Source organism: Eschrichtius robustus, chromosome 15, assembly GCF_028021215.1.
Source record: "Eschrichtius robustus isolate mEscRob2 chromosome 15, mEscRob2.pri, whole genome shotgun sequence".
Taxonomy (NCBI): domain Eukaryota; kingdom Metazoa; phylum Chordata; class Mammalia; order Artiodactyla; family Eschrichtiidae; genus Eschrichtius; species Eschrichtius robustus.
The window spans coordinates 36,222,540-36,236,994 of record NC_090838.1 but is presented as its reverse complement, the minus strand read 5'-3'; the positions used below and the strand labels follow the sequence as shown (position 1 = coordinate 36,236,994).

Here is a 14,455-nt window from a genome sequence, read left to right as displayed (position 1 = left end):
AGTTTTCAGAATTATGGGGTAAGCAGTTATTCACCAAAGCCCCTAATATTTACTCAGCTCAAGTCAACCAAAAATACCAGCTTATCTTCTTGACTAATTATTAACAGTGCCCAAGGAATGTCTGTCTCAAAAATTTACATTCGGAATTGCTGATCTAAACAGGATATACTTGGAGCTGAGAAGAAAAAGACATTCATTTATCTAGATGTCTCAAAATGCAGCTGAAGAAATAAGGCAGGGGTTGGGTGGAGTGAGGTGGAAATCCTATCTTCTGACCAGTACTCCTAAGGAACTAAGTATGAGCTTTAACATAGTCTGTGGAACCCCATGGAGACCCAACAGATCGTTTTGCAAGTGGAGCTACGCTTTTGGGAGTTAGATGAAAGTACTGATATTTCGTATGTTCTAAACTCATGGGTGTGTCCCTTGCTTTGCCCCAATTCTTTAATCTCCAAATCATAGAAATACCTTTACTCCATAACAAGGTACTTATTCCCAAGAGCAATGAAGGACCACATCAAGTAAGAGGGTCCAGACCTGGTTCTAGCTGTTTGATTTGCCATAAATCATTTTTCACTCTGGGCTTCAGTTTCCTCATTTGCAAAATAAGTGGGTTATTTCTCTAAGGTTCCTTATGGTTCTATATTCTATATTTTTAATTGTTGCCATCGCTAGATGGAAACTTTATTACAGTTATTTTACTATGACCTAGAAAACATTTTTAAAGAATCTTGCAATTCTCTGTCTTTGCTCATGATTTTCCTTATGTCTGGAATCTCTTCTTTATTTCCACAGGTCCGTATTCTACCAATCCCTCAAAGACCAGTTGAGCTCTTCCTTAATTTCCAATCTGAACTTAATCTCTCCCTTTGTAGAATGCTCACCTCACTCTTAATATATTTATCACTTTCAGATTTAAGGTTATCAGTGTATAAGGCTACTCTTTCCTAAGCAAATTAGAAGTTCACTGTGTGCAGGGACAATTTCTCGACCTTCTTTATATTACCCACAGGGTCTGGACCAGCTCCTGGAACACAATAAATAGTTCCATGAATACTGCTGAGTGAATGAATAAAATGGAAAGCCATTTTATTAGACCTTCCACACCTCCACTCTTTTTACCCTAATATTTAGGGTATTATTACTATTATTAATCCTCTTCCTCTCTTTAACATGGAGTATGTGTGTGTGCAGATTGTATTAAGAATTCTACGGCTTCAACAAAGTCCTGCAATATTTTTTTTTATTATGAAAATTAGATTGCTTAAATTTTTGGAAAATTCTTGAGCTAAACTTTTTGCAAATAGCAGAGTAGCTTCTTTGCTGTTTTCTGGGTCTGCCTCCTTAAAAGGAGTTGGTTTTACCTTGATGTTTCCTTGAAGACAATGCTCTAAATCCCTGCCAGAAGGATCATCTGTGAACAATGCAAATCCAGACTGTGCTGGCCTCCTCATCCCTGTATCCTGGTTCAGAGTATTCAAAAATTCTTCCACTGTGGTGGATGCATCAAATCCAACTACCTAAACAGAAATAACAAAGTCGTTCTCTTAATAAAAAGGTACACACATTTCAAACTTAGATTTCAGTGGGGAAACAGGGCAATCTTGATTCATGATTAATGATAACATATATTTATCTAGGTGTTTTAACTTTTTTTTCAAAGCTCCGCTGGAGAAATTTAATGTCATCTTAGTCATTAGCTTGATGTAAGAATTCAGAAATCTTGGCTTTGGCCAACAGACATGAATTCAAAATAGAAAGATCATTTGACAGCTGCAAACATCTTGCAGAGATATTATGCCTGCCCATTAGAAGCAAACCAAGAACTACAGTACAATACGTAATCTTTAAGCAAAGGGAAAAAAATAAACAAGGAATACACAAACAAATGAACATTTTTAAGCATTTAATTTTTGTTTCTTTAATATGCAGTTAAGTATCTGAATTCCGTGATAAAAGGCTTAGAGCTACAAAGACTAATTGCTAGCTTTAGAACATGTTTGCTTGAGTTAATAAGCAAGCATTTAGATCTGAGTTGGGAGGGCTTGGACAGTTTTCCCAGATAATTCCTGAGATCTGGAGACTTTAAAGAGACTAAACCTGTACATGTCCCACATGTTAGTAATTATTTCCTCACCTAGCCGGTACCCAGGTGGGGAAAGGCCTCAACCTTTTTGTTTTTCTCCATCGGAATTATAATGGTAGTGAAACTCCTCCCTTATTTGGTTCAATTATGGATATTTTAGTGTGAATCCTTTTTAGCAAAACTGTTTCACAACTCAGCTGCCCTGACAGAAGGTCTAATACATTTGCATATTTATCACTGCCAGGAGCTGACAGAAATAGGGAGACAGTCTCACTTCCCAATTCCACAGAGTGCACTTAGAATTCTAGACTAAGCATGTTTTCATTGGGTAGAAAGTCTAATCTACCTGATATATCCCGTTCATGAAGTGTACGGGGATACTGAAGGGCAAAGAATGATGATACGGGTTTCGAAGAAGGGTGGAAAGAATTTCCATTCTTGAGGGTCTTGCTTCTCGATCTCCATTCTGTTGTGTTCTTTCTACACATCGCTGGCAATAAATGGCATATTTTCCAAATTCGGTCCTATAATACAAAACTTAAGATAAAGCCTAAGAACAAATTTAATTAAGACAACCTTTTATATATATGAAACCATTAAGAAAGCTTTCCTTGGTGTACAATATTATAATGTATTATGCTAATGTTGACAGTAATTTTTCTTTTTGAGTGATATTAACTGCTGTCACTTTTCTCAAATTCTAGTGTCTTTACTTTTGCCACTGACTAAACCAGACTTCCCCACAAAACAATCTTCATTGTTATTGTATTATTATAGTCACAAAATAAATTAAAAATTACCAGACGTTTTATGGTCAATATACAGTGATTATATTAACAAATATAAAGAAAATAACTGTATGAAGACTAGTGCAGGATAACTTAAGAAGTGCATGATGAGGGGAGTTCTCTTTTGAAGAACATAGAGGTTAATGCCATTCCTGCTAAGCAAGGTAAGAGAATATCTTCAAACAAAAATAAAAATATATTTTCCTTTTTTACAAAACATGCACTTCTTTAAAAATGTTAAACATTAAACAAAACCGCTGGAGTAAATAAATCCAGTAAAAGCTGGATAGAGATCTTATTTGCCCTCATTTGTTATATATAATTTTTATTCTGTTTATAAAATCAGGTTGATAACATCTCTAAATAAATTTTTATTCCAGTGCCTTCTAGGTAGACTTTAAAATGTCACCTTTGTCTGGCAGGGGTAGGGGGTCCTCAGTGACTGCAATTGAAATCACATGACCTTGAGGACAGAGTCTCCAAAACATATTATGAGCTGGAGTATATTTTCCTACTGCTTCCAAGTTGTTTTTTGATTCATCATTTGTTTGTTTGTTTGAATCCCAGAGTCTATTTAAACAACCTAATATGAACCTCTTGGACAAAATGATCCTGATAACCCTTGGCTGGGTGCCCTGGGTCCCACTGTAAGAAAGCCACTCTGACAGCTGAATTTTACGAGCCCTTTTCAAAGGAGTAAAAATTCTGAAGTAATTCAAATACATACAATTATAAAAGGTGGGAAGACCATCAGAGAAGTCTTCTACATAAAAGAATTCAATGTGAAGAAAATAGTAATAGGAAAAATAAGGAAACAAAATAGTTGCTTTTATTGAATGAACACCCACTAATGATAAGACATTCATACTTGAAATGTACATAGACTTTTCACTTAAAATATTCTTTGTCAGTTTTTCAAGCTTTTACTGTAATCTTCCATAAGAGATTTAACATAACAAAGGAAGTATTTTCCCAGCTCCACATAAATGATAACCAAAGGCTTCCTGTACCAACATTTGTTTCACACATTCTTCCACAAATGTACCTGGCAGGTTACTAAATAACTTTGATTTATTGTAGACCACTCAGAGGCCACATAAATGGTTTAGCTGGCTAGAATTCTGCATACCTGGAATCTGCATTCCTCTTTAGGTGGAGCCTGAGGAGCCACAGGAAAGGGTGATGGGGAAGGAAGAGCCCAACACAGAGCGCTAAGAGCTGCCAGCCCTGGGCAAAGAGAAGCATCACAGGTCAGACACCATGTGGTCATCAGAGATCCAAGTCAGGGCGAGTGTGACTGACAGAGGCTGTGAGAGCAAAGGGATGATGACAGTCTTACTTGACCCCACAGTGTTTTTGCTTTTTCCATATATACATTATCTGCTTAGAGCGTTTATAATACATAAAAACATAAAAGCTTCATATTGGGTCAGAACCATAATCCATCTAGTTGTATATATTGTTGTCTACAACTGAGGTACCAGAAGACATGATATGGTAGTCCTTTTTGATGTCACACCCAAAGATTAGGGAAACTGTTGCTTTTTGTTCATTTATGTATTAACTCATTCATTGAAATATAAGTAATGGCACTGAGAAAGGGCAGATTGAAAAATAGTAAAAAAATTATTTATACAAAAAGCAAAACCAATCTACCCATACATACATACATACCTAAATAAGGGGCAAGTACAAAAATATTAACAGAGGTATGTCTAGGTAATAGAATTGTATGTGATTTTTATTCTTCTCTTGCTCTGGACTATATTCTATTTTCTCTCTTAATTTTTTTAATTAAGCAAGTATAACTTCAATAATTTTTTAAATGTCATATAAAAAAGGAGAAGGGGCAAAGGCCCTGCCCTTGAAGAACCTACAGTCCAGGAGAAGACATTATATACTGAAACAGTAATTTATAATATAACATCGCTAATACATTGTAATATTTTTAAAGTATAACCAATGGAGGGAATGACTTACTGTTGCGGAAGTCAGGAAGGAATATATGGGAGAGATGTTGCTTGGGCTGGACGGTGAAGTCACAGGTAGGAAGAAAGCAGAGGGATCCAGGTAACAGGAATAATGCCAGGTGCAAGGTGAAGGATAATGCAAAGGCAGGGTGTGTTTGAAGAATGGGGAGAGTTTATTCATTCACTGTACACTGGAGGCAGGAAGTACAAAATGAAGTGGAGAAAGAGGAGGCCACTGGAGCCAGACTATGAAGGGCCCTTGATTCACATAAAGCTTAAGCTTCAGAGCCCCTCTCATGCACAGATCCCCTCCAAGTCCCTGGGACAGGCCCGATGAGCTGTCATAGTCATATGACATGGTCATACGTTCCTTTAAAATGTGTAAAAGTAATGTATTTTGTACTCTTTTTTCTTGGAGAGTATTCACTGCATAAGCTTCAAGTCCCACAAAACCTGGATCCACCCCTGAGAGTCTTACAGGCTAGGGTAAGAAATTTCTATTTTATCCTGTAGTTGACAGGGAGTCAGTAAGCAAAGATTAAAAGAGGCATTCATTGAAGAGTAAACACAAGTGACCAAAAACCCCCTGAAAATAAATTCAACTGCACTAATAATTAAGGAAATTGCATCCAAAGTCAATAGTGAAATACTATTTTTTAACCTGGAAAGAAATTAAAAGAATTACACTGAACATTGTTGAAGATATAGGAAAATTCTAGAAGTGACTCAATGAAATTCACTGGACTTGCACACAAAATTTAGGTTCCAAGATGTCTACTGTAGTGGTACTTATTATAGGAAAAATAATTGGAAAAACCTAAATGTATAGTAATTGCTATTAATGCAACTAGTATTAATGTTTTGTAGACTGTTGAAGGCTACAGGGGAAATGATTATGTTCTATACTTTTTTAAAAGTAGTATGCACGCTGTAGCTCTAGTAATGTGAAAAACTGTGAGTGAATAAAGATATACACATACACATTTATATATAAATATACAAACTGAAAGGATATACATAAAAATATTAATAGCTGTTTTTCTATTTCATACTTTTTATAATTTTCCAAATGTCTGTATTGAATATATATTATTCTTACAATCAGGAAAACAACATCATTGAAAATTGCATGTGTATGTATCAACAGATACCTGCAGTGGTCCTGGTTGATTCTGTGGCTGTCTCCGTCTTGTCTGTTTAATGAGCTGACAGCAAATTTCATTCTGTAGCTCAGGATGTGTCAGACAGATTTGCAAAGCACTCTGGGCTAGAGATATGTGATAATCAATTGCAGGAGAGTCAACTGCTGCATTTATAAAAAGTTGGCAGGTCTGAATTAAACAAAAAAAATAGATATACTCAGGGTGAGAAATGATTAGATTTATTCTGCATGAAATATTGATTCTCTTCTTAGCAATAGCTTTTGTTTAAAAGGATGGAAAAAGATATATTGTGATAACACTAATCAAAAGAAATCCGGAGTGGCTACATTAATATCAGACAGAGTAGATTTCAGGGCAAGGAATTCTGCCAGAGATAAAGAGGGTCATTTTATAATGATAAAGGGGTCAGTTCATCTAGAAGACATAACAATCCTAAATGTTTTAATAACATAGCTTCAAAATACATGGTACAACAACCTATAGGACTATAAGGAGAAACAGACAAAGTTCACAATTAAAGTTACAGATTTCAATATCCCCTGTCAATATTTGAGACAACAAGTAGGCAGAAAAATCAGTATGGATTTAGAAAACCTGAACAACACTATCAACCAACTTGAACTCATTTGTAGAATGCTCCACCTCAGAGCAGAATATGCATTCATTTTAAGGGCATATGGAACAGTAATAGCCTCTGGTCTACCAGACTATAAACTTCATAAAGACAAGGACTCTTTCTTATTTATCTTTGTATTCTCTACACAGCACAGAATTTCTAAATTTATTTGACTACAATCCCTCCCCATCTTTATTTTTTTCTAGTAATACCAATTGGCATCTTTAAAAACTAGTTTACTGAGGAAAATATTTTGGGAAATAGTAGACTAAATAACTTAAAATGAATGCAAATAAATATTTTTTCCCCCAAAGAGATTAAATTTTGGAGTAGGTTACTAGGAAAAGGTTATAGCATAATCTTTCCTAGACATTTTCCAAAGTAGGATATTAATACTTATCATTCTTCATTTTAACAGTTCATTGTAATAAAACTGTGAAAATTTGTTTTGTTCCTGACTAGAGGAGTAGGTACTCCTGCCTGAGAAAGTTTAGGATGGATTGCCTAAAGGCAGGGGAAGCAACTTCAATACTCATAAAGTGTTCTATCTATGAATTTTAAAAAATATTTGCATGCTAACTGAACCCCAAATTATTGTAATAATGTATTAAATAAATTCGTAGTTACAGTGTAATATATATATATGTATATATATATTTGTTTCAATGAATTAAAGATATTGGGCTTATTAATGACATTGACATTTGGGAGTAAAATGAAGTTCTAAGAGTGAAATCAGTTTCTTTTGAACAGGCTATTTTAAAATGTCAGTCTTTTTTTCTTACAACAAATGTCAGAAAACAAAAGAAGTACTGCTTGTGACAGCATATAGTTGGATCTTGCTTTTTTATACAATCTGACAATCTCAACCTTGTAATTGGAGTGTTTAGACCATTTAAATTTAATGTAATTATTAGTATGATCAGGAATAAATCTTCTATCTTGCTATTTGTTTTATATTTGTCTCATATGTTCTTTTTGGTTTTCCTCTTTTTTGGCCTTTTAAAAAATTACTAGAGTATATTTTATGATTCTGTTTTATGTCCTTTATTGGCTTATCAGCTAAACCTCTTTGACTTTTTTTTAATAAGTGGTTGCTTTAGGGTTTTAGCATATATTTTAATCTTATCACAGTCTACCTTTAAGGAATATTATACCACTTCTTGTAGTATAAGAACCTTGTAACAGTATACTTACATTTCCCCTCTCTCAGTCTTTGTGTTATTATTGTCATATATTTTATTTCTACGTATAATTTTAAACCCCACAATACAATGTTATTATCTTTCCTTTAAACAGTCAATTATCTTTTAGAGAGATTGAAATAAGAAGGAAAAATTCTTATATATTTACCCACATATTTGCCATTTCTAGTGCTCTTCATTCCTCTGCATAAATCCAGATTTCCATCTGGCATCATTTTCTGACTGCCTAAAGGACATCACTAAACATTTCTTGTAGTATTGGTCTTCTGGGGATCAATTCTTCCAGGTTTTATAAAACCGAAAAAGCCTTTATGTCACCTTTGTTTTTGAAAAATAATTTCACTGGATATAGAATTCTACGTTGATAGATTTTTTTCCTTGCAGTACTTTAAAGATGTTACTCCACTATCTTATGACTTGTATAGTTTTCAATGAGAAGTCTGCTGTCATTCTTATCTATGTTCTCTATGTGTTATGTTATTCCTCCCCAAACCACCACCCTCTTTATAACTTGTCTAAAGCAATTGATTATGATGTGTATTAGAGTAGTTTTTGTCACATTTCTCCTGCTTGAGATTCACTGAGCTTCTTAAATTTGAGAGTTTTATAGTTTTCATTAAATTTGGGAAAAGAAAATTTAAGCCATTATTTCCTTGAATATTTTTCTGTTGCCCTCCTTCCTTTTGTGTAACTCCAATTCCATAGATGTTAGGCTGCTTGAAAATATACCATTGTTCACTGTACTCTATTCAATTTTTTTCAGTTTTTTTTTAACTCTGTGTTTCATTTTGGATAATTTTTCTTGCTATGTCTTTAAGTTCACTAGTCTTGCCTACTGCATTATCTTACCTGTCGTTAATCTCATCCAGTGTATTTTTTTCATTTTAGCCACTACATTTTTCATCTCTAAAAGTTCAATTTGGATCATTTAAATATCTTCCATTACTCTTCTTAAAATGCTTATGCTTTCCTCTACCTTCTTGAATATATGAAGTATGGCTGCTAGTCTCCAAGATGGCCCCCAATGATCTCCATCTCTTGATATTCAGACAATATCTAAGGCAATCCCCTTCCATATTGTACTAGAGTTAGTCTGTGTGACCAGTAGAATATGGCAGAAATGATGGTATGCCATTTCTGAGGTTAGGTTATTAAAAATCAATGTGACTTCTATCTTGAGTACTCTACTTGATGCCTAGTGCATTAGGAGGTCTTTCCATTCTGGATGATAGGAATACAAACTATTTTCAGCAATGTGTAAGTTCCAGGATTTTTTTTTTTTTTTGCCTATTCTTTTCTGGTAGTTCTTTCCCTAGCCTCAGGTAGTTTCCTCACACACATATGATTATCAGCTCTCAGCTAAAAACTCAAAAGGAACCCTCTGTGAATCTGTGGAGCACTTTCCCACTCTCTTCTGCTCACTCCTCTCAGTTTTGTGAATTCAAACCATCTTGGCCTCCTCAAATTCTGAACTCTGTCTTGGTAACTCAGGAAGACTGCCAAGCATTATTTGGGTGTCCCTCCATGCACTGTGGTCATGCAACTCTCTCCAAGATATTAAGCTGCAATGATTGGAAAGCTTACTTCATGTGTTTTCCTGAGGATCACTGTCCTACACAGCCTGTTATTCAACAGTCCGAAAACCATTGGTAGGGTAAATCCAGTTCCTGTTGCTCCATCACTGCCAAAAAGCAGAAGTTCTTCCTTTTATCTTCTAACTGGTTGTTGTTTGTACGTGTAAAAAGTTTTGATTTCTGCTTATTAATTTTGTACCTCACTATCTGATTGAACTATCTTTTTTGTTTGTAGTAGTTTTTTAAGTTTTTTTCCCCAGGTATACAATTATATAATCTGTAAATATTTGCATTTCCAATTTGTTCCCTTCTAATTTGTTTTCATTGCCTAATTGCAATTGGTTAGTACCACTAATAGAATGTTAAATAATAATAATATTAATAATAATGGGGATACACTCTATACAGATTATGCTTTAATAAGAAGTTTTTAAAATATTAATGGGAGTGAGTATCATTGTCTTGTTCTTCACTTTAATGAAAATGTTTAAAGCATTTCCCCATAAAGCATGACATCTGTTTTTACTAAACAGAAATATTTTATCATGTTAAGGAAATATCTATCAGTATTTTATGAATGCCTTTTCACCATCTGTAGAGATGATTGTCGACTTAATAATAAATAATATTAATAGACATCCTAATATTTAGCCATCCTTGATTTCCTGGAACAAATCCCTCTTAGTCATGATTAGTATTCTTTTAGTATGATGTTGGATTCTATTTACTAATACTTTATTAGTTTTTGTATGAAATGCTCTGTTTTCTACAATATTTTCTGGGGTTTGGTATCAAAGTAATACTCACTTCACAAAAAGAATCTGGTGACATGATGACTGAGAATTGCTTCAAAATAATCCAATCTTGGGGAGCAGTGGGGTTGGGGAGAATAAAACAAAATTGGTCATATGTTGACAACTGTGGAGCTGGATGATGAGTATCTTATACTTCATAATATTCTCTCTACTCTTATATATGTTTGAGATTTACCCCCAAAAAAGTAAAAGAAAAAAATTTTGCAAAATTTCCTTCTTTCCTATGCTTTGGGACAGTTTAAACAGCATTGAAATTATCCACACTTATAAAGTTTGGTAAATTCCCCTGTTTAAATTTTCATTCACCTGTGTAATTGGTTTTTGCCATTTATATTTTGTTATAAAGTTGATCACTTCATCCAGATTTTCAAATATATTTGTATAAAGTCTTTCTTGCTTTGGGTATTTGTGTATTCTACAGGTGGATTTTTAAAAACGTTCCATTATGGTAATTTTAAAACATGAACAAAAGTAGAGAGAACAGTATAATGTACCCATCACCTGGTGTCAACAATTGTCAACAAGCATTTTGCCACACTTGTTTCATTCAACCCCTGCATCCACTTTTTTTCTGTAGTATTCTAATGTATGTCATGTTATTTTACCAATACTTCAGTAGGGCTCTCCAACTGATAAAGATTTTTTTCCCATAACCATCATGTCATCATTATCCCCTTCCCAAATTAACAACAATTCCTTAGTATTATCTAGTAAATATACAATTTTTTTAGATGGGTGGAATGTAGGCAAGAAAAAGCCAAAAGAGAGACAAAAATTGAGACTTTAAGAGACTATGGGAAAATGAAGTACCAAGGTCCCAGTGCAGAGTCAAGACATGAATCCATAGAAGGTACATTATATTCTGAGACTGGAGTAATGGAGGAAAAAGTAGATGAAAGAATGTCTGTTGAGAAGAGAGATTCAAGGTGATCATTTCTGATGCCCTCTAATTTTCCCAATGAACTAGAATGTAAGTTTGTTGTGAGGAGCATTATTGAGTAGGGAATTTGAGGGGATGTGACCAAAGACAAGCAAAAGGAGAGACCCTAAGGAATGAAGACCACAGATTTACATTTGCTCCAGTCCATACGGCTGTTTGATGCTCTCTAGCAGTATGTATGTGATTAATATGGAAGCAGGCAAGACAGCAGCATTGATCTCGGTTGGGGTTCAGCTGAAGAATGCATGGAACTACAGGTCCCAAGGAACTATGAGTATTAATGAAAGTCATCCAGACTAGATAAAGAAGGAAGAAAAGCCAAGAGGCAGTTATCATGCTCTCTCTTGATCTCAAAGAAAATAAATGGCTCAAAAAAATGTCTTAGTGAGGATGAAAAATGGAAGAAAGAAAATAAGAGAGCTCATGGGCTAAGAGATTATGGTTAATGAAAGACACATGAGAATTTAAGCTTTTAGAAGTGGTGTACTTATGAGGAATGTTGAGGTCAGGGTGTGGACATGGAGAATTAGAAGGTGAAGCAGGGTAGAGAGGAAGCTTACTGACATTGAGAAGGTCAGGAATCTTAAGGCCATGGCATTGGTGAGTGAAGTGATAGTAAAATAATTCAGGGTAATGGCAAGATTTGAGGCAGAGAGAAAGATGTGAGTTGGGAGCCAAAATCCTTAATGAAATTTGAGGAGTTACCAGAAGGTGACTGATGACAGAGATGATGGGGGTGGAGGATTAAGAGTGATAGAGGTGAATGGTAAGCTTCAAGTCACCACGGATTTCTAATAGAGGTTGAGTAATAAGAATCTGAGAGTAGCACTGGAGAAGAAGAAGGATATTGATCCCTCTCCCAACACTGAGGTACAAGTGATGTCAGGAATCTCTCCATTTGAGAGGTTGAAGAGGAAATGATTCTTCTGATATTAAGTGTTTCACATGGCCCAAACCATAGATAGTTTACTACAGTAAATCTCAAATCCTCACTCAGAAAGCATATTAAATTCACCTAATTTTATTTCAGTAGATTTTCTTAATCATCATCACATTTTGAATTTTCTTGAAAAGAGTGAAACTTTATAATCTGAAGTTTTATTTTTTCCTATTAAATTTTTTAACAATATATAACTCCATATAAAATCTTACCTTAAATAATTTAATTGCTTCTGTCTGTAGAGCTTCCGAAGGTAGTGTTGTCAAAGGAGAAATGAGTCCTTCTTTGCTGTGACACAAAGTAGGGTGTCTCCATATCTGAGAGGCTAAATACAGAATGAAATATGAACAGGAAACAGAAAGAATCACTTATTTTGGCCTCACATTAAATCAGCCCTTTAGAAATTACCTCATTCTGGCTTGGCTCACAATTTAAGTCATAAAAGTCATGAAAAACCTCTGATAACATTATTTTATTTCAGTTTCCAGGCCATTGGGATTCTCCTATTTCTGTTTTGGATAAATTAAAGCTAGAAGAGTTTGGTACAAATATTCTAGGCCAAAACAAGTCTACCAGGACATTGTCATGTTGGTTAAATGTGCTAAAGATTGGTGACCTAGGTGGGGAGATGACTGTACATGAGAGGGAGCTGGGGGAAGATACAGAGAGGAGAAGCCAGAGCAGAAGGAGACAGAAAGATAAAGAGGAACTTGAAGTCATTCCTAAAATCAACAATTTATTAAATTCCTATGCTAGACACTGCAAATAAAATGTGATCTCTATTATTAAGTAAAGCAGAGCTTAGAATCTAAGCTCTCAATGGGGAAACCTTAGCCATAAAAAAAAAACTTCAGTGCAAAGCAACAAATGCTATAAAAGTTTTAAATGGTAAAGTGCATTGGGATATAATTTTAACATTTATTAGGCACCTTTTATGAGCCAGATGCTGAGTTGGGATGGGTTGGCTGGGGGAGCTCCTAAGGTAGGTAGGATTTCATCAAGTTGGTGGGGAATGTGAAGGAAGAAGGGTGTTCCAGGCAGAGGGAGTAATGTGAGCAAAGGCAGAGAGGTGTGACAGGATATGGACATGTCAAGGAATGACGGTGTCCTTGGAGCCGAAGAACCACAATGAGAATCCTGGCCCGTGACAAGCAAAGCCTATGAGAAGATGGGTACATCTCAGGGAAACAGGAACCCGCAAAGTGAAAACTCTATTAGGCTAAGGGAGTTAGGGCCCATTTCATAAACCATAAAGCCTTGTACGTTATAAACTTACAAGGTTCCCCTTCTATATTTAGCAATTTGCAAACGAGTTGTTCAAATTCAGATCCAACATTTACATTGTTACTTCCAGCTGCAACAGTCAGGTGATAAAGCCAAGTGTCCTTAAAAATCAAAACATATTAATAGAGATGTTAACCAAGACATAGTTTTTGATGACTTAAGGAAAAAAACAACTTGCATAAACAGTAGAAAACTTTGACAATGGAAAAAAAAACACTCTTAATTTTTAAATAATAACTAAAAGCCACTTAAAGAGTTCTGAAGCCAGCTTATTTGAATTGTGCTCATAGTACCTTTTCCCCATTGTTCACATTTAGAAAAGCATAAGAAAATTAAGAAAGTAATGTGACATTAAGAGACTAGAATAAATACAACCAATTAATATTCTTTTAAGAAATACAACAAAGTCTATCAAATTTAAAATCTGACTCCTAGTACATACAAATAGAACATATAAAATACCTAGGAAATCCAGAAAATTTAAAGAAGGAAATAATACCCAGAAGGAACATACCTCAACACAATAAAGGCCTTATAAGAAAAGCCCACAGCTAATATCATACTCAATGGTGAAAAACTGAAAGCTTGTCCTGTAAGATCTGGAACAAGGCAAGGATGCCCACTCTTGCCACTTCTATTCACCATACCACTGGAAGTCCTAGCCAGAGCAACAGAGCAAGAAAAAGAAATAAAAGGCATCCAAATCGGAAAGGTAGAAGTAAAATTATCTCTGTTTGCAGATGACATTATCTTATTTGTTGAAAACCCTAAAGATTCCATAAAAACACTGTTAGAACTAATATATTTAATAAAGTTGCAGGATACAAAATCAACATACAAAAATCAGTTGTGGGGACTTCCCTGGTGGTGCAGTGGTTAAGAATTTGCCTGCCAATGCAGGGGACATGGGTTCGAGCCCTGGTCCGGGAAGATCCCATATGCCACGGAGCAACTAAGCCTGTGCGCCACAACTACTGAGCCTGTGCTCGAGAGTCTGCGAGCCACAACTACTGAGCCCACATGCCACAACTACTAAAGTCCGTGCACCTAGAGCCCGTGCTCCGCAACAAGAGA

At 35.2% G+C, this 14,455-nt stretch overlaps 1 protein-coding gene across 5 annotated transcripts in view; it reads right to left on the bottom strand.

The window, feature by feature from the left end:
* PLEKHH2 (pleckstrin homology, MyTH4 and FERM domain containing H2) overlaps window positions 1-14,455 on the bottom strand; it is a 113,480-nt gene that overhangs the window by 19,320 nt on the left and 79,705 nt on the right. For all 5 annotated transcript variants that reach the window (XR_011076678.1, XM_068564917.1, XM_068564919.1 and 2 more), the window contains 6 exons: window positions 13,374-13,482; window positions 12,310-12,422; window positions 5,996-6,175; window positions 4,004-4,101; window positions 2,433-2,610; window positions 1,365-1,520 (listed from right to left, as the gene is read on the bottom strand). Coding sequence is in view for 4 of the 5 variants with exons in the window: in XM_068564917.1 (XP_068421018.1) it covers window positions 1,365-1,520; window positions 2,433-2,610; window positions 4,004-4,101; window positions 5,996-6,175; window positions 12,310-12,422; window positions 13,374-13,482 (834 nt within the window). In the remaining variant the exon portion in view is untranslated. The remainder of the gene's footprint in view (window positions 1-1,364; window positions 1,521-2,432; window positions 2,611-4,003; window positions 4,102-5,995; window positions 6,176-12,309; window positions 12,423-13,373; window positions 13,483-14,455) is intronic.